This window comes from Strigops habroptila, chromosome 14 (genome assembly GCF_004027225.2).
Source record: "Strigops habroptila isolate Jane chromosome 14, bStrHab1.2.pri, whole genome shotgun sequence".
NCBI classification, from domain to species: domain Eukaryota; kingdom Metazoa; phylum Chordata; class Aves; order Psittaciformes; family Psittacidae; genus Strigops; species Strigops habroptila.
In genome coordinates, this window is record NC_044290.2 from 6,349,300 (window position 1) to 6,369,593 (window position 20,294).

Genomic DNA, 20,294 nt, shown 5'->3' on the forward strand with positions numbered 1-20,294 from the left:
GGACCGAGGCTGCGGGATGCGGTGTGCGCGACCCGGGCTGCGGGACACAACGTGCGGTGCCAGGGATGGGCGGGGACCGGAGGGGGACGGACCGGGGCGGGACGGTGACGGGAGCGGCGGCAGCTCCGCCCCGCCGCCATGTTCGCGGCGCCGCTGCGCCTGGCTCGCAGGTACTGGGGGAAGGGGCCGGGCAGGGGGCGGTGGGAGCTGCGGGGCCGGCCCCGAGGGCGGTGCGGGGCACCCGGAGCCCTTCCGCGTCAGCGCCGCCCCCTAAATCCTCCCCGCGCCTCCCGCATCCCCCCTCAATGCTCCTGCGTCCTTGCGGCGCCCCGTGCCCCTGCTGCACCTCCCGAAACCCCGCTGCGCCCTGCCGAATCCTTGCTAAATCCTTTCCGCACGCTCACACCTCTCCGGTATTCCCTGCAATCCTCTCTGCGTTCCTCTGCATCCTCCCGAAATCATCTGTGCACCCCTCCTGTATTGCCTGGAATCCTCCCTGCATCCCTGTATCCCCTGCATGACCATGCATTTACTTACTCCCTGCACCCAGCCCTGCGTCCTGCCCAGCAGCAGGAGGATCTCTCTGGTCCCTTCCTGTCCCTCGATCCTCTCGCCATGAGGAGCTGGTGCTGCTCTGACCCTGCACCTGCGCCCACGGGAGGGGATTTTCCTCTCTGAGGATGCACAGGTCAAATCCTGCAGATGCTGTTCCTGTACCCATGGCTGTAGGGTGACCCCCAAAGGGTGCTGGTGGGGGGCTGGAAGAGAGGGAGCCCCGGGGATGGCAATCCCTGGGCTGGAGAACATCCTCACCTGAGCATCCCGCAAGTGGGAAGGACTTTGTAGGGTCCCGGAGGTGGCCTGAACCCCGGCAGAGTCACCCAGCCCTGGGGCTGAGAGCGGTTCCCCTGGCACATGGAGTGAATAGCAAGGAGCCGGGTGGAGGTGGTGCTGCTCTGGGGCATCCAGGCTCTCTGCAGGGGCTGTGCTTTGCTGTGAGCAAGGAAATGATGAGCCCGTTTGGTGTCCCAGGTTCACGTTTCTAACAGGGACCGTGACCATGGCCACAGGGGGGACAACCCTCCCTCCCAGCATCCCTCGTCACACCAACCGCCTGATTAACGAGAAGTCCCCGTACCTCCTGCAGCACGCTCACAACCCCGTGGATTGGTAAGAGCAGGCTCGTGCCTTTCTCCCTCCTCCTCTCCTTGCATCCATGGGGCTCAGCGCCGTGGAAATGACGACAGGCGAAGCAGCTTGTGCAGCTCCCCATGGGCTCTGGGTCCATGCTCCTGAGCCAGCCGTGCACTGGCTGTCCTGACCACTCTCCACCAGGCAGCAGCTTCTTGGGCAGCTTTAGAGGAGTGGTGGCCCCTGAAGCTCCTTTCTTGTCTTCCCTCCACAGGTACCCTTGGGGTCAGGAAGCCTTTGATAAAGCAAAGCAAGAAAACAAGCTGATATTCCTGTCAGGTAACCAGAAACGAGACATATTTCATGTTCCCACGTGTGGTGTTCAATAGATGACCAGACAAAGCTGTGTCCTGAGCTGGTGTGTCAGTAGCCATGCAGGCAAGGACAGACCCTGAGCACCAATTCTCTGCTAGCAGGAAAGGGCCATGTGTTTTAGTAGCTCTCTTAAGATGGGCTGCACCGAGGACTGGAGTCCTTGGCCAGGTTGTAGGAGCAAGAGCTGGAGAGCCCAGGAGGCTCTGCAAGCCTCCATGCTTGCAGGAGGCCCTTCTTCATCTCTTCTATTAGAGGCAGCAGATGTTGCCCATAGCAGGGTTCCCCACCTCTGGGAGATCTCCCCATAACATGTGTCCTGCTCCCTGCAAAAGCCTTTCCTCACTTGTCTGAGCTTGTTTTCAGTCGGTTACTCCACCTGCCACTGGTGCCATGTGATGGAGGAGGAGTCCTTCAAGAACGAGGAGATTGGGGAGATTATGAACAAGAACTTTGTGTGCATCAAAGTGGATCGTGAGGAGCGGCCAGATGTGGACAAGGTGTACATGACCTTCGTGCAGGTAAGGAAGCATGGCCAGGGCTTGGACTGTCTCTCTCAAGTTGAGGTTCATGGACATGTTCTTCAGGCAAGAAGAACCAGTATGTGGGGTGGTCTGATATATAGGTCTGATATATGGGGTGGTCTGTATGGGGCCCTGCATCATCACAAGGGTAGAGTGAAGCACACGTCTGTCCTCGAGTGAGACATGTGGATGTGCCAGAGGGTTACAGAGCAGAAGATGCCTCTTGTGTGACCTTGGTGCACCCGTGATTTGTCTCTCAGGCAACCAGTGGTGGAGGTGGCTGGCCGATGAGCGTCTGGCTGACTCCAGACCTCAAGCCCTTTGTAGGAGGAACGTACTTTCCTCCTGAGGATGGAGTTCATCGCGTTGGCTTTCGGACTGTGCTGCTCCGAATCGCAGAGCAGGTATGGAGCAGGAATGGTGTAACAGGCGGTGCTCAACCAAAGGGACCATAGGGAAATTGGTCTGGGCTTGGTGGGTGACTGTTGAGATAGAATCATGAGAAACTAGGCCCTGTCAGAGCTCTGGCTGGCTTAGAGGTGGGTTTGAGCTGATCTGAGGAAGGGGACTGGGAACTGAAGGTGCAGTTTGGATTGGTGCAAGGCGGGAAACAGGCAAAATATGGAAGAACTGACTTTCTCACTCTGCATTTTAGTGGAAGGAGAACAAAGATGCCCTGTTGCAGAACAGCCAAAAGATCCTGGAAGCATTGCTACGTACTACTGAGATCCGTGTGCGAGGCCAGGAGTCACCCCCACCATCCGAAATGGTGATGGCCACTTGTTTCCAGCAGCTCTCCGACTCCTATGATGAGGAATACGGCGGCTTTTCCGAATCCCCCAAGTTCCCCACCCCAGGTCAGTCTGGCCTCTGGTGCTGAGCCCCGCCGTGGGGCAGGCAGTGCTGTGGGGCAGAGCCCACCCCACAGCGTCCCACTTTCTCCCTGTATTTCAGTGAATTTGAATTTCCTCTTCACGTACTGGGCCCTGCACCGAACAACTCCACAAGGAGCCCGGGCTCTGCAGATGGCTCTGCATACACTCAAGATGATGGCCCATGGGGGCATCCATGACCACGTCGGTCAGGTAGGAGGAAAGCCTTGGAGGTAAAGCGTTGGCATGCCCAGGAGGTGTGTGGTGAGATGTGTCCTCTTGGTCTTTGCAGGGGTTTCATCGCTACTCCACTGACCGGCACTGGCACGTCCCTCACTTTGAGAAGATGCTGTATGACCAGGGGCAGTTGGCAGCTACGTATAGCAGAGCATTTCAGGTATGGCTGTGGCAACCCTCTGCTGTGGATCTCACTTGACACACTGAATGGTGGCTTGGTTTGAGGAGCAGCTTCAAAGCCTATTCCTCATGATGATGCCCATCCCATGGGCAAGGAGCAGGTCCATGCTCCCCTTCTACTGGCGTTCATCCAGAGGCACAGCACAAACCCATGACAGTGCAGCCCCAGGGTTTTGAGTGTAACAGGGGAGGAAACAGCCTTCTGGCTAGTCTGCAAGTCAGCAAACACGTGCTACTGCCTCTGACTGTGATGTAACCCCAGAGTTACTCTCCAGTGCCCATAGATTCCCATCAGAGCTCTTACTCTGAATCCATCCCACATTTAAAATCAATGTGTTTCCACTCCTTTGCCAGCTCTTTAAATCTGAATCTCCAGTCTTGCTGTGTCTCTTGCCTCCTTCCTCCTCCTTGAAACATTGATGTCTATCCTGCAGATCTCTGGTGATGAATTCTTTGCCAATGTTGCCCAAGACATTCTGCTCTATGTCTCACGGGACCTGAGTGACCAGGTAGGTTGTTCCCTGAGCTGGGCCAAAGGGAGCTGCTTACCCTGCCCTAGGATGTGGTTCAGGGATGCTTTTCCCTGCCTCCCTTCCCAGCTGAGCTCACTATGGGGCACTGCTTGCTGGCCGGGCTGCCGGCCCAGCAGTGATGGGGACCTGGCTGAAGGTGCTGTCCCAGTAACTGGAAGGTCTCTCTGTTGCTCTTTTCCCAGGCAGGAGGTTTCTACAGCGCAGAAGATGCAGATTCTCACCCGACCACCGAATCCAGAGAGAAGCGAGAAGGAGCCTTCTGTGTTTGGACAGCTGAGGAAATACGGGCTCTCCTTCCTGACCCTGTCGAGGGGGCCACAGAGGGGACAACCCTGGGAGATGTCTTCATGCACCACTATGGAGTGAAGGAGACCGGCAACGTGGACCCCATGAAGGTGAGGGAGAGCAAAGACCTGCTTGGTACCGGTGAGGGACCCCTGGGCATGGGGAGATGGCAAAGCAACCCCAAAGCACACAGGGTCCAACCCACGTCATCCCAGTGGTGTTTATAGAACAGGGCTCTCCTTCCAGGACCCCCACCAGGAGCTGAAGGGCAAGAACGTCCTTATTGTGCGGGGCTCCCCAGAGCTGACGGCGTCCCGGTTCGGGCTGGAGCCGCAGCGGCTGGGTGCAGCGCTGCAGGAGGGCCGGCAGAGGCTGGCCGCTGCCCGGGCACAGCGCCCGCGGCCGCACTTGGACACCAAGATGCTGGCGGCGTGGAACGGTGAGAGGTGGCTGCGGGCCCAGCACGTTACTGGGGGCTTGTAGCAACGAGTCCTGCTGGGACCGGGGAGCCCCTCATGGGTACAGTGGGTGGGCTGGGATGCGGGAATGTGGGAGCGCCGGGGGGAAGCTGCCCTTCATCCGCATGCCAAGGGGCTGCCGAGGGTCAGGGTATTGCTCTGGCTTTATTTTCCTCCCCTGTTGCCAGCAGAGAGCAGCAAAACTCTTCCCATGGCTCAGCTTCGCGGTGTGGCTCTGGGGAAGGGGATGGAGGTGGGGATTCAGGACCCAGGCAGGGTGCAGAGCCCATCTCACTGCTGTGTCAGTGGGGGGACCATACCTATGTGTCCGGGTGTCCTGGAGCAGGTAATAACTGCAGTACCTCAGGCACTGTTTCCATGGATATGAATGCCTGGATAGCTGGATCTGGAGCTGGCATGAGTTAGACCACGTCCTGCAAACAGAAAGACTTTTTTAAGCCCCATTTCTGCCTACAAGTGAAGGCTTAGCTCTTGCTGGCTATGCAGCACTCTGCCCTGCTCTTTGGTCACAGTAGGTGACTTTCTTAGAGGAAAGAGCTGATGGCTGAGCCCTCACCTGCCTTGAACATCAGGGAGGGTGAGCTTCATGCTGAGCATCCTTTAGAGAAGAGAGAGTGACATCCGCACCGATTCCTTGTGCCTGTCCTGAGCCTGTCCCTTTCCCTGTGCCTGTGCAGGGCTGATGATCTCGGGCTTTGCCCAGGCTGGGGCAGCCCTGGCCAGGCAGGAGTACGTGAGCCGGGCTGCGCAGGCAGCCGCCTTCCTGCAGAGACACCTTTTCGACCCCACCAGCGGGAGGCTGCTGCGGAGCTGCTACCGCGGCAAGGACAACGCGGTGGAGCAGAGGTGAGCAGTGGTGCAGAGTGTCTGCAAACCAACTGGCCACCCCACTGCCCCCGGCAGTCCCTGTCCTCCTCTCCTCCAGACAGGGCTGAACGTGGAGGGAGGGAGGCTGGTGCAGAACTGCCTCCAGTGCGTTTGGGATGGATTAGTGCCCCCCACACAGTGCAGAGGAATGAACGTCAAATCGTTTCCCATTCCTCATCTTCCAAGCTGGCAGGAACCTTCCCCCGACTGTATAGAAACCCCAGGCTGAGCAGTGTGATGGCACAGCCACCACTTATCTTGGACTGAGCTCTCCTTGGCTAGCAGAGACCAGTGTGTAGGGCTTTGCTGAGTTGGAGAACAGTTCCCACTTGGCCAGTGTAGAGACTGTCATGCCCCTTCCCTGTCTGCTGCTGCAGTGCCGTGCCCATCCAGGGCTTCCTGGAGGATTATGTCTTCGTCATCCAGGCTCTGTTTGACCTGTATGAAGCCTCACTGGATCAGGGCTGGCTGGAGTGGGCCCTGCAGCTCCAGCACATGCAAGACAAGCTCTTCTGGGACCCCAAAGGCTTTGCATATTTCTCCAGCGAGGCTGGTGATCCCTCCCTGCTCCTGCGCCTGAAGGATGGTGAGCTTGGGGATGTGGCCATGCCCTGCATAGGTTATGCTGTGGGGCAGGGGTGCTGCTTGGCTGGAGGACTAAGCCATGGGGTGCTGAGGCATTGCGCTGATGGAGGAGCTGTTGTCCCCTACAGACCAAGATGGAGCAGAGCCCACCGCCAACTCTGTCACTGTCACAAACCTGCTCCGAGCAGCTTGTTACTCTGGCCATACAGACTGGGTGGAAAAAGCCAGGCAGATCTTGGCTGCCTACTCAGAGAGGCTGCAGAAGATCCCAATAATCCTGCCAGAGATGGCCCGGGCCACCGCTGTCTTCCATCACACTGTCAAACAGGTACAGGCTGGGGCTCATGTGTCCCCTATAGGACATGGGTGGTGTGGGTACAGTCACAGCTCTGATTCATCCCTCCTGTCATCCATGCTCTCCCTGGACAGGTCGTTATCTGTGGGGACCCACAAGGAGAAGACACCAAAGAGATGCTGCGCTGCGTCCACTCCGTCTTCAGCCCAACCAAGGTAGAGGTGCCAGCCCTCCCTGCTCACTGCACAGCCACTTCCCACCGGCTGTCATCGCATTCCCTGCTGCTGCCTGCATCGCTGCTGCCTTCATCCTTTCTCCCAGGGCGGTAGCACCCATTCTCCTCCTCTGTCGTGCCTCCCTTTTGGGAAGCAGCCTATCCTTTCCATATCCGTAAACACAGACAGCAGGGCCATGGCTGAGCCCCTGCACCCCTCTCACTGGCACAAAGCACTGGCAGCCCAGCCCAGGGAGAGGCTGCAGCAGTGGCTGCTGTCACTGCTGGCTGTTTACACAGCTCAACCTGAACCGAGCATCCCTCTCCTGCTGCCTCCCGACAGCCATCCCTCTTTCCGTGCTGCATTACATGGAGATGCGGGTGCTTCTTTTCCTACACACCTTCAGCCTCCCCACAGCTCTCCTTCCCCACCCCAAGAAGCTGCCTGAGGCAGGGCAGCCCCGGGTCACCCATTCCAGGGGCATGGCAGCTTTGGGAATTGACTTTGCCAAGGAGTTGGGGAAACATCACGGCCGTGTCCCCTGCCGCCAATGCTCCCTCGGTGCTTCCAGGGCGCTGGGGGCTAAGCTCATCTGCAGGAACACAATTAATTAGGTCGTTCCAGTAATTAATTCCTTATAAACCTCACATTGAAATTCTTGCTGTAATGATAAAGTGATATGGAGGTCACAGGTTTCAATGGACCCTGTGCCCAGAGCAGCCCTTTGCCACAGGCAACTGCCATGGGGCTGTAAGTGCTCCAGGATGATGCCAGTGGTTGCTTCCCTGGGGATCCTGGTGCTGGGAGCAGGGAGAGTTGGATCCCTGCTCGTGGTGTAGATCCCTGCTCTGTTAATGGTCTTTAGGGTAATTATGAAGGATCCCATTATCTCCTCAGCTGCAGAGCGCTAGCCTGTGCTCGCCTTCATCCTGGCCCCGCAAGAGGACCTTAGGGAGCTTGTGAGAAACATGAATAATGAATTTCAGATTGGACATGAATTGGTAATTAATCACTCCTGGAATTAATTCCAGACAAAAGAGAGTGGGGAGGAGGTTGGGGGAAGAACAAGAGGGGCAGGCAGGGAGACAGGCTGAGCCAGCGCTGCATCAAGGCAGGGGCTGAGCAGTGATGAGGGGTGATGGGGACAGGATGCCTGTAGCAGCCATTATCCAGGGCAAGGGCTTGGGGACATGGGGACCCCCTGGGGCAGCCCTTGCCAGGCCTGGGTGAGGCTGCACGGTGTTCCTGCTGGGAGTCATGCCTGCTGAGTGTCATTCCTGGCTTTGTGTTTGCTCGTGGTCCAGTGGCAGAGGATGCCGCATGCTGGGGTGGGAGATGTGTGTGCTGGGGGTGGCAATGCTTGGTGTCAGCATCCCTCAGTGGCAGCATTCCTTGGTGGCAGCAGCATGAACATGTGGCAAGTGTGTCAGTGCTCAGTGGGCACTGCAGTGGGTGCATATGGTAGGGCTGGGGCAGATGAGGGAGAACCATGTACTCCAACAGTGGGATGCTGCCACCGTGCCTTGGACCTTGGGAAGGGCCGGTGTTTTGCTCACCCTTTGCATCTGTGTGGGCACCAGGCTCCCGGCCAGCTCCTGGCCCTTTCCCTGATGAGCCCACAAGCCCTGAGGCTTTAACAAACATTTTCACTTTCAGAAAAGCTAATTATCACGGCAGCCCTGTCGTCACCCTGGCTGGTGCTGCTGTATCAGCCAGGAGAGCCCCCAGCCCACTGCTTGCCTGTGTCTGAGCTTCTTGGGAAGCAGCTGAAGGGCTGCAGGGTGAGATGGGGTGGTGCTGATGCTCGGGTTGGGGCTGCCCCTGGGTTGGGTGGGTGTCCCTGTGGAGCTGGCTGGCTCTGGGTCACTGTGTGTTGGTTCCTGTGCTTCATCCCTGCCAGAAAAGGGAGGCAAAGCTGCCGGGGACGATGTGGGCCATACGCTCCCTCCAGTGCAGGTGTGATGGGGATGTGGCCACTGTGGGACCCTGGCAGAGGGCTGGCTGGGTCTGCTTGGCTCCCTGTCCTTCTCCCTTCATTGGATGAATGCATGGGGCATGCTGCCAGCGCTTGGCAGGTCTATGCGGAGGGAAGGCCCAGCCGCTGGTGCTGGCTGTGCTCTCCAGCTCTCACAGCTCCTTCTCGGGCAGGTGCTGATGCTGGCAGATGGAGACAGCGCTGGGTTCCTCTACCGCCAGTTGCCTTTCCTTGCATCCCTGGAGAGGAAGGATGGGAAAGCTACCGCCTACGTCTGCAGCAACTTCACCTGCTCCCTACCCGTCACCTCGCTCCAGGAGCTGCGTGGGATGCTCTGCCCATGAGCCTTCTGCCCCTGAGGGACTGAGAGACCCGTAATAAAGCCACCCTGGGCATCAACCATCTCCTGGCTGGTCCCTGGCAGGGTGGTGGGGTTCTGCCCTTCCCTCCAGCAGCACGGTGGGCTCTGATTGCACCATGGCTTTCAGCAGAACCAGCTCTGGTCCCCGGTGCTGGTTTTGGGGTGGCCAAGAGGTACCCACCGAGGAGCATCTCCTCCGCCTGCATACACACTCCTTGCCTCTTCTCACTGAGGGAAAGGAAAACAAATTAACTATAAATCCCAGTGTTAATGGAGAAGTCAGATGGGAAAACTATTAGAGTTCCTATAGCAACCCAGGATAACACTGTCAAAAGCACCTGGATGACTTGGGAGTCAAATGCTTTTGAAAGTGTTACCAGCTATAGCAGCCACGGTGTTTTTCCATTACAGGGTAGATTGTAACATACGTTAAGTTAATATATAGTGCTTGCAAAAGCCCTGCTGATTACCACAGCTGATGAAAACGTGCCACACGACTCGGCCTGAGCACTTCCAAAGAGCTAAACAGCTCATCATGGCTTTGCCAAGGGTGCAGAAACCTGGTGCAGCTTGAGAAAGCACATTTCTAAGTCTTGTCTTGTTTGTAACAGGCCATTGCCTGCACCCATGCCAGGATGGGGCTTGGGGGATGCACTGCTCTGGGTGGGTGCTGATGCTGGGGTGCTTGGGGCTGACTTTGCTTGCAGAAAGTTTCAGTAACAGCACAAGAAATAACGCCTTTTGGCCGGTGTTTGAGGAGGGAAGGTTTGCCCTGAGCTTTCCCAGCAAAGCCTAAGCTGGACCGAGGGTCTCAGCCAGCCTCATGGGTGAGCATCCTGCTGATGCTGGCCATGGGGATGGCAGTGTGGGGTCTTGGCAGAGGGATGTAACCCACTCTGGCAGAAGCAGGGTGCTGTTGCCAACCACACAAGCTCTCTTTGCTGCAGCATAAGTAGTATTCTCCCATCCCCATCCCTCCTCCTCCTCCCTGCTTCCAGAGGGGTGAGTATTGTGTTTTCAGCATCCCTCTGACACCCCGGGACTCCCCAGCACAGCATCCCGCACCCCGGGCAGCAGGATGCTGTCATCTGGCAGCAGAGCGGCGCTGAGCTGTGCTCCCAATGGCTTTCCAATGGGTTGTGCCAGGATTTTGGGGTAACCAGCCAGGAGAAATGCCTTTGAAGTCAAAGAGGAATTTTACACCTCATCGTGAGTGCTTTCTGTGCTCGTGGAAGAGGAGGGGGTTTTATTTTCTCTCCTCTCTTGGTTTTAAGAGCTGAAGTGTTTCTGGAAATCCAGCTGAAATTTGCAGTTCTGGCAGATGGCTGGCTGCTTTCCTCTGGGTTTATTATTTTAACTTGGCATCCTTGCTGCAGGGATTGATTTGACACCCATCCTCACGAGCGCTGGGACCAAGTTGGTGCTGGGAGAGCATCCTCAGAGAGCAGGGCTGGTGCTGAGCACCCATGGGAAAGCCCAGAGGCCTCATGCCCCATGGCCAGCCAGGTCCACGTGCAGCAGCCATCCCTGAGGTGGCATGGGGTTGGGAATGATGTGCTGAGCCCATTTTGGTGCCCGCTAGACCCCCTGTGGCACAGGCACAGGGTGCCTTTCTCCCGCACTGTGTTACTTGTCAGTGCGTCTCTGTAAGCAGCCCCTGGGCAAATATGTGCTGAGAACCTCTGTCAGGATGAATCGGGCTCATCTCCTGGGAAAAACAGAACAAAAAAGGAAGGGAAGTTCTCTGTAATAAACAACTGATGTGGTGGCACCTCGGTCCTCCTGGTGCCGCTGCCTCGCTGCTGCCTGGGTACCAGAGCCCCATCCTGTGCAGTCACACGTTCTCTACCCCGTCCCTGGAGCCACCCGGCTGCTCCTTTGACTTTATGGCCTTGGCAAGGGGTGTTCTGAGTTCAGTTGCAGCACCCTCCTTGCTGATCTCCTCAGTGTCCCCCAGCCAGGCTGTGCACCAGGGCACCCATGGGTGATGCTCCTCCTTGGGAGGTGCTGCCAAAGGAGGGCCTGGCTGCAGAAGCTGAGCACAGCCATGGCAGTTAAACCTTCCCCACGCTGCTTCCTTCCTCATTACCTTCCTGTCACTAGCACACTGATTTCACCCACTGATTTGCTGCATTTCCTGGGGTGATTAATGGGGGCCAGGGCTGGGCCAGGTTCTCGGGAGGGTGATGGAGCGGGGTCTAGGTGCTCAAGGGTCCTGTGTCACTTCACAATAGCCATTTCCCAGATCCCTTCCCACATTCCCTTTGATGGCAGATGCTGGGGATTCTCCGTGGGGCAGCACTAGACCTCCTTTCCCCATCAATGGGGAGGCTTAGGTTGACAGGAGGCAGCATCCTGCGCTCCTTCTGCTCTTCTTCAGCTGCAAAGTTATCATAATGAAACCCCAAAATGCATCAAATAACTGTTGTGCTGCTTTTTTCCCCAAAAAAACACTGGGGATTGCCATTAGGCTGCTCTGGAGGGCACAGGGGGGCTTTATCACCCTACCTGGGCTCTGTGCTTGCCTGGAAGCCCCAGGAGCTGTGGATGGGGAGAAGCAGGTTTTCTCCTTCCTTCTTTTTAATAAAACCCCAACACCTTCAGCATTTTAGTCTTTAATGCCTACGCTGGAGGGTCTGCAGTGCTCATCCCACTGAGGCAGCCGGGATGCTGACACGCTGGTACCATAGTACCCCTTTGGGGGATCCAGGGTACACAGAGGGGGAAGCAGTGTCAGCCACCACCCTTGCTGCTCTAATGAGGCTTTCCCTCTAATTAATATTTCCTGGCAAAGCCAGCACTAGTTCTGGGGCTCTCAGCTTTTATCTCTGTTGGCATTGATGTGACATCAATGGGAGATGGGGCTTTGAAAGCTGTTTGCTATTTGCGATGTTGCATCTGTGCAGGAGGGAGGATGGAGAGGGATGTCCCCAAGCCCGGGTCCAACCCTGCTCCGGTGCTTATCCCTGCCCTGAGACACACGTGGGGGTGCAATTCAGGAATCCCTGTTTCCAGCTTCTCCAAGAAGGGCAAAATTGGGCAAAATAATGAGTTTTCTGCACTCATTTCCTCCTGCATGGGTGCCTGGGTGTGGGTGCCCCATTCACACCCGAGCCCAAGCCCTCAACTGATTCACACATCAGGACCCAGTTAGGTCATGCCTGAGCACCCCATTGCACCATGCTTGGGTGGCCAATTAGTCAGCACCTGAACACCTAATTAGCCAACACCTGAGTACCCAATCTGCTCATGCCTCATCAGCTGATTAGCTCCTGCCTGAGGGCTATTTTGGGCATAAACAGGCAGGTTTTGGCAGCTGAGGGTTGCAGTGCTGCTGATGCAGGAGGAGGTTGGGAAGTGCTGGGTGCTGGTCATGGCTGCTCTGAAAAGCCCCGTCTCCGCATTAGGGGAGCCTACAAGGGGCAGGAGATGTGGGGCTGGTGCAAGAAGTCCCTCTGTGCCCATCCTGCTCCATTGAGCCCAGTTACTCCAGTATTCACTCAAAGGGAATTGGCAGCTGCTGAGCTGGTGTGGTGAGTCCCTGAGCTGCAGCCTCCTCTCCAGGGTATTTTGGGGTCCCCTTGCACGGGGGGGTGGGTGGGGGCACGTGTTGGGTCCCAGCTGCCCTCCTCCTGCATCCCACTGGAGCATCCGCAGGCAGCAGCGGAGGCTCCGCTCCCCCCTCGGTGTTTGCGTTGCACAGATGTTCACGCCATCCAGCTCCACTAATTCCAGTATTCCTGACAAGTGAGTTTGCAGCTGAAGCCAGCCAAAATTTGCTCAAAATGTGCTTTTTTTCCCCTCTTTAAAGTGACTTTCCATGTGGATTGGTGCCAGGGAATGGGGAGGGGGTGGGGGTTGGAGTGGTGGTGGAACTTGCTGCCTCAGTTTCCCTTGCCACAAAAGCATGTCCTGGCAATTCCTATCCAAACCATCAGCCAGCCCTGCAGTGTGCGCCCCGCTTGGCCTCTCCTAGAGCCACCCTGTGCTCTGGCTCCTCTTGATCCATGATAAACAGGGCACCCCAACTGCTGCGTTTCAGGGCAGTGCTTCCCAAAGTGGGGAACCCCAGAGATGGGAAAATGGCTCTCCCCTTGCAAGTGGGTTGGTGTTGGGATGCTGCTGGGTGCAGCGAGTGGTCAGTGCAAAGGGGAGATGGGATGGGGGTGCAGCCAAGCTGTTTAATGACTGGGTTTTAGCGGGCGGAGAGGGGCAGACAGGCTCCAGGGGCCATGCAGGGGAAGTCTCTGCTCTCCCCAGGCTGGCTGCCATAGCCAAGGTCTCTTAGGGACCGTCATGCCCATGAGATGCTCAGCCGCTGATGCTTTTATCCAGTTTCAGCACTTGGAGATCTCCCCCTCCTGCCTGGCAGCACTGCAGGAATCTCATCCATTTCTCATGGGACTGTCAGCCTCAGCCAGAATGGGAAGGGATGGCTGGAGATCTGCAGTGCCCATGGCATGGCAGGAGGGCAGCAAGAGGCCATCCACGCATATGAAGGGTTATACGCAATAGACACTCGGCCATTACACGGCCATTAATCCTCCTTTAATATGATTTTAGTATTTATTGACCACAGTAACTATTGCATTAAATCACAATTAAATGTGTATTTTGAAGGCTTTATAGAAGGGTGGAGGATGATGCTCGGGGAGGAGGGTGCATGTTTGCGGGTACTCAGATGGAAGTGGTGTTTTGAGGGTGCACAGAGGGACCAGGACCCCAGCGGGTCCCAAACAGCCTCATCACCAGCATGGGGATGTCCCAGACACTGTCAGTCCAGGTGAGGTGCTGGTGGCATCTCCAGTGCCTTTGGTGCTTTGTGAGCTGCTAAATTAGAAGTGAGAGATGCTGAGGGCTCCTGGAGCTGCTCATCAAAGGGGAGCAGGCTCCGCTTTTCATCTCAGGTTTTGTTTAAAGCTCCAGCGAGGATGGATTTTTGGGGTTAACCCCTTGTGTGCTGCAGCCTGGTTGGAGCATGGAGCAACGCTTGATGGTATCAGCCAAAGCTGAAACCCAAATCAGGGACCCCAGGGCTTGGGGAAAGCAGGAGGCAGGTGGTGATGCTCAGGCTTTGGGGTCAAAACTACCATTGGAACAGCAGGATGGGTCCCCAGCCATAGGAGCCAGGTTTCTGGCTGCTGCATGGCTGTCCTGAGGCCACTTTTCCCAGTGCTTCAGGGCTGATTTGGGGGCTTTACCCACAGACAAGGAACCTGAATGTCCCTATCTGACCCAGCGCTCTCCTCCCTCATGAATCTGGGACAGACAGAGCTGGGCTTGCTGCAATTATCCACTGATTAAAGGCAGCTAATTTGCTTTTAGTTATGAAGGCTAAGTCAGATCGATACGTCGGGGTGTAGCACATAAAAGAGGAATCAATAGGTATTCAGAAGTGCAGAAAGCAGGCTATAATATCCCTACGGGGTGATGCTTTTGGGGCCTCGGCAGTGGTGATGCTCGAGTGGTGTGGCCAGGATGGAGAGCAGGAGACGTGGGAGCGGGTGGCAGGCGGTCCCTGGGGCGATGCACGCCAGCAAAGCAGAACTGCAACTCAGCACAAGGCTTTCATCGGGGTTTGTGCAGCTCAGCAGACTGGAGGCTGCCGTGACAGGCGCGAGCTTTGGCTCTGTGGGATTTGAGGCACGGGTTTGACAGGCGGCCCCCGCCGTGCTGGTGTGTTCTCCCCTGTGCCTGCCGGGAATGTCACAGCCGTGAAGGAAACTGGCTTGAGGTTCCACCAGAATGTGGGCAGGAGCTGGGTTAGGGCATACCACAACCAGGCATCCTCACAATGGAATGCTCACTGGGATGTCCCAGTGGTCAGTGAGCAGTGGCTCACTCCATCTCCTGTGTGCTGCCTTCTGGCAGGGCAGCGCGGTGGGAGGCAGAGTCCTTTCTCATAGCTGACAGCCCATGAATATTCATAGCAGCATATTAAAAATGTCCACTGCATCCCAAATTAGTCATGGGGCCCTGGATGGAGCCAGGGTGCAGGGTACCGTGGCACTGCTGTCACCCCTGGCTCCACAGTTGGATGGATAGTGGTTGTGTGGCCCCACAGTGTGATGGAGCAGGGGATGAGCAGCTCTTGGGTCCTGCCTTTGAATCAGACCCTGCTGCCACATGCAATCCCCACATCCCTCCCAGGTGCCTGCTCAGGATGCTGGCAGCACCAGGCTTTCTACACCCCTCAGCACCTCTTCCTCACCATCTCATGCTTTACAGCTCAGGTTTCTGTGGCTCTGACCGATGTCTCCATCAGTTGCTGAGGGATGAGGGAGCTGCTACCCCTGTGGCATGCCAGGGATGCCGGCTGCGTCTGGGATCCGAAAGCACAGCCAGCACAGACGTGTTTATCTCTCAGAAAAGCAGGCAAGAAAATGAACTGATGTTTGGTGAACAACTGGAAATGAAAGGGGGAGAAGAAGGGGACAGAGCTATTTCCCAGCTCCTAGGGAATTGGCAGGGATAACAGAGAAAAGAGCAAAATCTAATTTAGAAAGAGTATACAAAGACAAAAGTGCTGGAGGGAGTCCTGGTTTAGTGTGAAGCCTCAGCCTGAGCGCTGATGGAGGATTACACTGCAAGCCCCTGGGGGCTGGATGTGTCCCGGCAGTTTGGCCTGAGGTGGGAGCAAGAATGGGTCTCCCTATGGTGTTTGGGGACCCTTCAGCCTATGGGGAGGCTGGTCTGGCAGGGAAAGGTCTTTGGTTTTGCTTCCCTGGTCTGTATATCCCCATTGCTATGGCTGCTTTCCAACCTTGCCCGGGTCAGGGATCTGTGTGTTCCCGACAGAGGCTTGTTTTGCCTGGAGCGGATCGCCAGAGCTGGGTAATCAGCATCTGGTACAGACACTGCTCTGGAAATGCTGATATTATTAATATTATGATTATTAATAATAAGCCTGTTTGCAAAGGGGGGTGCTGGCGGCATTGCTGAGAGCTCGAGCTCTGCAATGGCCATCCTGGCCCTGAGGAATTAAACTTTCAATTGCTGAGGCCAAGCCCTGGTGGGGATGGTCTGATGCTACTGATGATCTGATGCTGCGGCTTGGATCCCCAACACGAGGGGGCTCAGCCCCATGGAAGGTTTCATTGGGTCAGGAACCTCCTGTTGGCAGGTTTGTGGGGATGGCACAGGCTGGGTATCTGTCCTCTTCCCATGGAAAATGTGATTCCCATAGGTCATGTACCCCTGTAGGTCTGGGTATCCCACAGATCCTCTCCTTGCAGGTGTGGGATTCCTGGAGATGCTGGATTCCTGCCCCACGGGGCTAGATGTGGCTGATCACTCTGAGGGAGCAGGGGGAAGGGATTCTGTTCACAAGCCTTGGCAAAGTCAGAACTTAAATTCAATTTAAATTCCTATATATAATTTTTTTCCCCTTCTCCATTGCTGTTTCTTCACTAAATGACATGTTTTTCCAATGTTGGCAAAATGAGGACTTTTCCACATGCAGCGCCTGGCTGGCCAGTGCTGGTGAGGGGCTCAGTGAGGGGACAGCCAGGATGGGGACGCACAAGGAGGAGCACCCCACACTGGGGGCAGGCAGGGGCAGTGGGGCAGAGCACAAGGAGGTTAGAGATATAATTAGGAGGTAATCAGGCTGGAAATGTGCCTCGGAGAGGGAAAGCAGCACAACTGGGTTAGCCCAAAGGGTTGGTGTCCCCATCCCTGCACTGCTTTGGCAGAGCCCTGGTGCTCTTCCACCCAAAAGGGATCGGGATGAAGCAAGCGGCAGGGGCTTGGGGTCCTTTGAGGCTTGCAAAGCTGAGAAGTGCAGAAAATCCCCTCTGGGAAGGTGCTGTTCTCTTTCCACACCACCTCCCCATCTGTCTGTCTGTCTGTCTCTGTCTGCCCTTTTGCTCCTGTCTCCTCATCACACACTAATGACAGTCCTGGTTACTGCTGCTAATGAAGGGCTGTGGCTTTGATTGCCAGGACAGATCCTGTGCTCATCTCTAGCTGAGACCCTTGTGGCACTAATGAAGTCTCCAGATCACTTCCATCTCATGGGATAGCTGAGGGGAGGGCTGCGGGTTACAGCACCCGGGCTCCTCCTGAGCCACATCTCCATGGCAACGCCGAGGGATGCTCCTGAAGGATGCTCCTGAGGGATGCTCTTGCAAGGCCACCAAGGGGAATCCCAGCAGCCTGGGGGCTTCCTGCACGGTGCCTGCTGGGGAGAAAACGCCTGTCTGTGCTGGGAACATGGCTGTCTATCTGTCCATCTGTCTATCCACCCACAGCAATATCCCTGCAGATATTGCGCGGAGGCAGCATCCACTTGAAGCCCACGTCCATGAGGCCTCCCCCACTCCCCAGCCCTGCTGACAATCATCTCCCAGGGCAAACAGCTGCAGAATTAACCCCACGGTCCTTTCAGCCCCTAACTTCCCAGCCCTGGCTGTGTCCTTATCTTGGCTTCAGCAAGCCGAAGAATGGAAATCTCCACCCATATCCATAGCACGCACCAGCACAGTGTTTGCCCCTGAATCTATATTTCACTTTAACATCTGTTTTTCCTTTTCACTGTGGTTTTTATTACTAGACACAGTCATATTAAAGTAAACACAGCCTGGGCTTGGGGGGCTCAGGGGTCCTCATCATGCTTTGGGATCAGCAGGGAGGCCGGCATGTCTGGGGCTTCGCATGAAGGCATGGGGTAGTTTGCAGGGAAGCAGGATCCATCCCAAAGAGTCTCCTTTGGGATGTCTTAGGGCAAAAATCAGCCCTACAGAGGAAATGTAGTGCTGTGCCAATGCTCACTGCTGGGACAGCAGTGCCTTTGGTGGGGCTACCCTCTTCTCCCAGCATTGTCCCCCTTGCCCTCCCTGGGCTGTGAATGGAGGGGAGTGTGTGTCATACTGCTCCCCTTCATTTGTTGCCATTTATCTATAATTTAGCATGGGTTTTAGTTATATTCTAATTGAGTTTCATGTGTCACAGCATGTCTCAAACAGAAAATATAAATATTTAACAACCTCCACTGGTAATAAAGATTCACATTTGCCTCCTTCTGGTTCCCAGTACATGAATATTCTGCCCCACGCTCTGCAGGTATTAACTTCATTCAGATTTTTCCTGGTTATGCAATATGATGTTAATGACAGATAGAAGCCAGATCTTTAAAAAAATGTAATCAAAACCAAAAACAACAAACCAGTTTGATGTCATCAACTCCCTTCTGTTCGTTAAGGGAGGACTAATATGTTCCCTTTTGTTGCCGGCTCTTCTATGCGTGCTCCAGCAGCACCCACTCCAGCAGCGCTGTGGGTAGGAGCTGCCCCAGTCACACCAGCATGGGTGAGAACTGGGGCAGGAGAAGGGCAGGGGCAGTTCCAAGGGCAGGAGGCATCTGAGGCTCAATTCTTGGAGGGCAATGGATGAACAGAACCTGGTTTGGGCTGAAATAAAGCTGGGATCGTGCCCCTGCTGTGCTGCTGGGGAAGCACGTGAGGTTGGATGCGAACTAAAGCATCACTGGTCCACGCTGGGGCTGGGTCAAGTCTGTCACAGCCAGAAGCTTGGATGGTGAAACGGGCCATGGTGGGAGGAAGCCCTGGGTGATTTTGGGGTGATGGTTTCTATCTACGAGGATGAGCTGGGTCTAACCTAGGCACTGCAGGCTTGCTGTGCAGGATGACCAAGCTCCATGGCCAGGTCTGCTGTGCTTGGGCTTGCTCAGGTCTGCCCCAGAGGAGAAGAAGCCGTTTGGGCCACAGCTGGGTCTGGATTTCCCACTAAAACAGCTCCCAATTTGCTTTTGGTACTATTATGAATGTTCTAAAGCAGAGCGAGGCTTCTCGAGCGTGTCAGCTCTGGGAGCAGCAGCAAAGCTGAGGCAGGGAACAGGCTTCGAGCCTGCCGGTGCCCTGTGCTTTGCTGTGGGGCTGCTGCCAGTCCCTTTCCTGTGTCCACATGTGGTCTGTAGGGACTTGGGATGCTCCTTGGAGAGCTCCCATGGGAAAGGCTGGAGCTGTGAGCTCATAATTGCCAAACCTAATTGGTACCCTGAGAAAAGGGAGGACAGGGGTATACACTGGGCTGGTACCAGTGTGCAGAGCACCAGCAGTGACATGGGGTTGGCACATGTCTTATGGGGTGTCACAGTACTGTGCTCCCCTCTCCATCCCCACACTCATCCCCTGGGTCCCTGTACTCCACAGCGCATCCGGACCCCAGCAGCTCTGCCCTTCTCCCACACTGACAGCACCAACCTGCTGGATCCAGCACCTCCTGCAACCGGGAATCTCATTTCAGCCTGTGTGGCTCTGGCTGGACACCCCTAAACCCCTGCTCTCCACCTTGTCCAAGCACTGACCCATGCAGCCCATGGTGCGATAAAACCCCAGCGTCACACTGCTCATGTTGCCTGGGGATTCATTAAAGACAATTATGATTCCTGCCAGAGGAAGGCCTTGGACATGCTGTGTGATTCAGCTAAAAAGTGTTGAACTGGCTAAAAGCCACCGTGCTGCTCCAGCACCTCTCACACACATTCCTTGCTCGCTTCTTGCACATCCATACACGCTCGCCTTGCTCACTGGGCACTGTCTCTTGATGGGGCTGTGCTCAGCAGCGAGCTGTTGCCTGGGTTCCCGTACATCATGGAGATGTTGCAAGCTGCTGAAAATTCAAAGTGCTGTTTTAATTATGTGCGATGAGGGAAGCAGCCTGACTCTTGGAAGGAGGCTAACGACAAGCCTGCCAGGAGATTTGCAGTGGCAGAAACCCAGAATCCATCCCTATGTGTCTTTAAAAGGGAAAAATGTCAGATTTGTCTATGAAATAATAACTAACAACCTATAAACAATTGACATCACCATCCACCTCGCTGCTGGGGAAGTGATTTAGAGGCGCCTTGCCTATGTGAAACGAGAACATCTGCTCTCTGCTGGAAAGAGGAGGAAGATCTCTTCATCAGCATTAAATTTAAATGAGCCAGTCCTCATTTGCACACTTCTGCAGTGCTCTGGCTTCTTCAAGAGGGTGACTGGGGAGCATAGGCGCTGGTGGGGGCTCAGCAAAGACGTTTCTCCTTCCCTGGCTCTCTAAAAGTGTGAAAATCAGGATTTTCTACCCAAAAAGGCTCCCCCGGGCACTGGGTGAGATCAGGTCTCTCCCTACCCCAGCACTCTATGTTCAGCATCTCTTCCCAGCAGAGCCACTGGAGCACCATTTCCCATGGGAGGATGAGATGAAGCACACCCCAGTGTCCCCAGGGATGCAACAGAGAAGCCTGGTGCTCTTGGTGAGTGAGGAATCACTTTAGGGCTAAATGAGGCCAGGATGAGACCAGCATCCCGCAGTGGGTACCCAGCCGAGGCGCTGCTGTGGCAGGTCAGCATCATCTGACTGCCCTGCTCCCCATCAGCCA

At 55.7% G+C, this 20,294-nt stretch overlaps 1 protein-coding gene across 3 annotated transcripts; it reads left to right on the plus strand.

Annotated features, from left to right (window-relative positions):
• The first annotated feature begins 108 nt into the window (after nt 1-108).
• On the plus strand, nt 109-8,954 carry SPATA20 (spermatogenesis associated 20). Of its 3 annotated transcripts, XM_030506084.1 has the most exons (17): nt 109-170; nt 1,033-1,170; nt 1,406-1,470; nt 1,870-2,024; nt 2,288-2,431; nt 2,683-2,884; nt 2,982-3,112; nt 3,192-3,296; nt 3,751-3,825; nt 4,032-4,244; nt 4,381-4,573; nt 5,291-5,459; nt 5,858-6,066; nt 6,194-6,393; nt 6,495-6,575; nt 7,473-7,576; nt 8,232-8,556. In XM_030506084.1, exons 1-16 carry the CDS (start codon nt 139-141, stop codon nt 7,536-7,538), a joined length of 2,178 nt encoding a protein of 725 aa, XP_030361944.1. In that variant the 5' UTR covers nt 109-138; the 3' UTR covers nt 7,539-7,576; nt 8,232-8,556. The 3 variants fall into 3 exon arrangements, with proteins under 3 accessions (XP_030361944.1, XP_030361940.1, XP_030361943.1); XM_030506080.1 differs by lacking the exons at nt 7,473-7,576; nt 8,232-8,556 and adding an exon at nt 8,724-8,954; XM_030506083.1 differs by having other exon boundaries at nt 7,473-8,556.
• Nucleotides 8,955-20,294: the final 11,340 nt, after the last annotated feature.

What these genes read in the sequence shown, in the direction of transcription:
- SPATA20 (XM_030506080.1), top strand. Translation starts at nt 139, where the DNA reads ATGTTCGCGGCGCCGCTGCGCCTGGCTCGCAG. An exon ending in GACAACGCGGTGGAGCAGAG is followed by an intron (nt 5,460 to 5,857) that starts GTGAGCAGTGGT and finishes CTGCTGCTGCAG; the next exon opens with TGCCGTGCCCATCCAGGGCT. An exon ending in TCCATCACACTGTCAAACAG is followed by an intron (nt 6,394 to 6,494) that starts GTACAGGCTGGG and finishes CTCCCTGGACAG; the next exon opens with GTCGTTATCTGTGGGGACCC.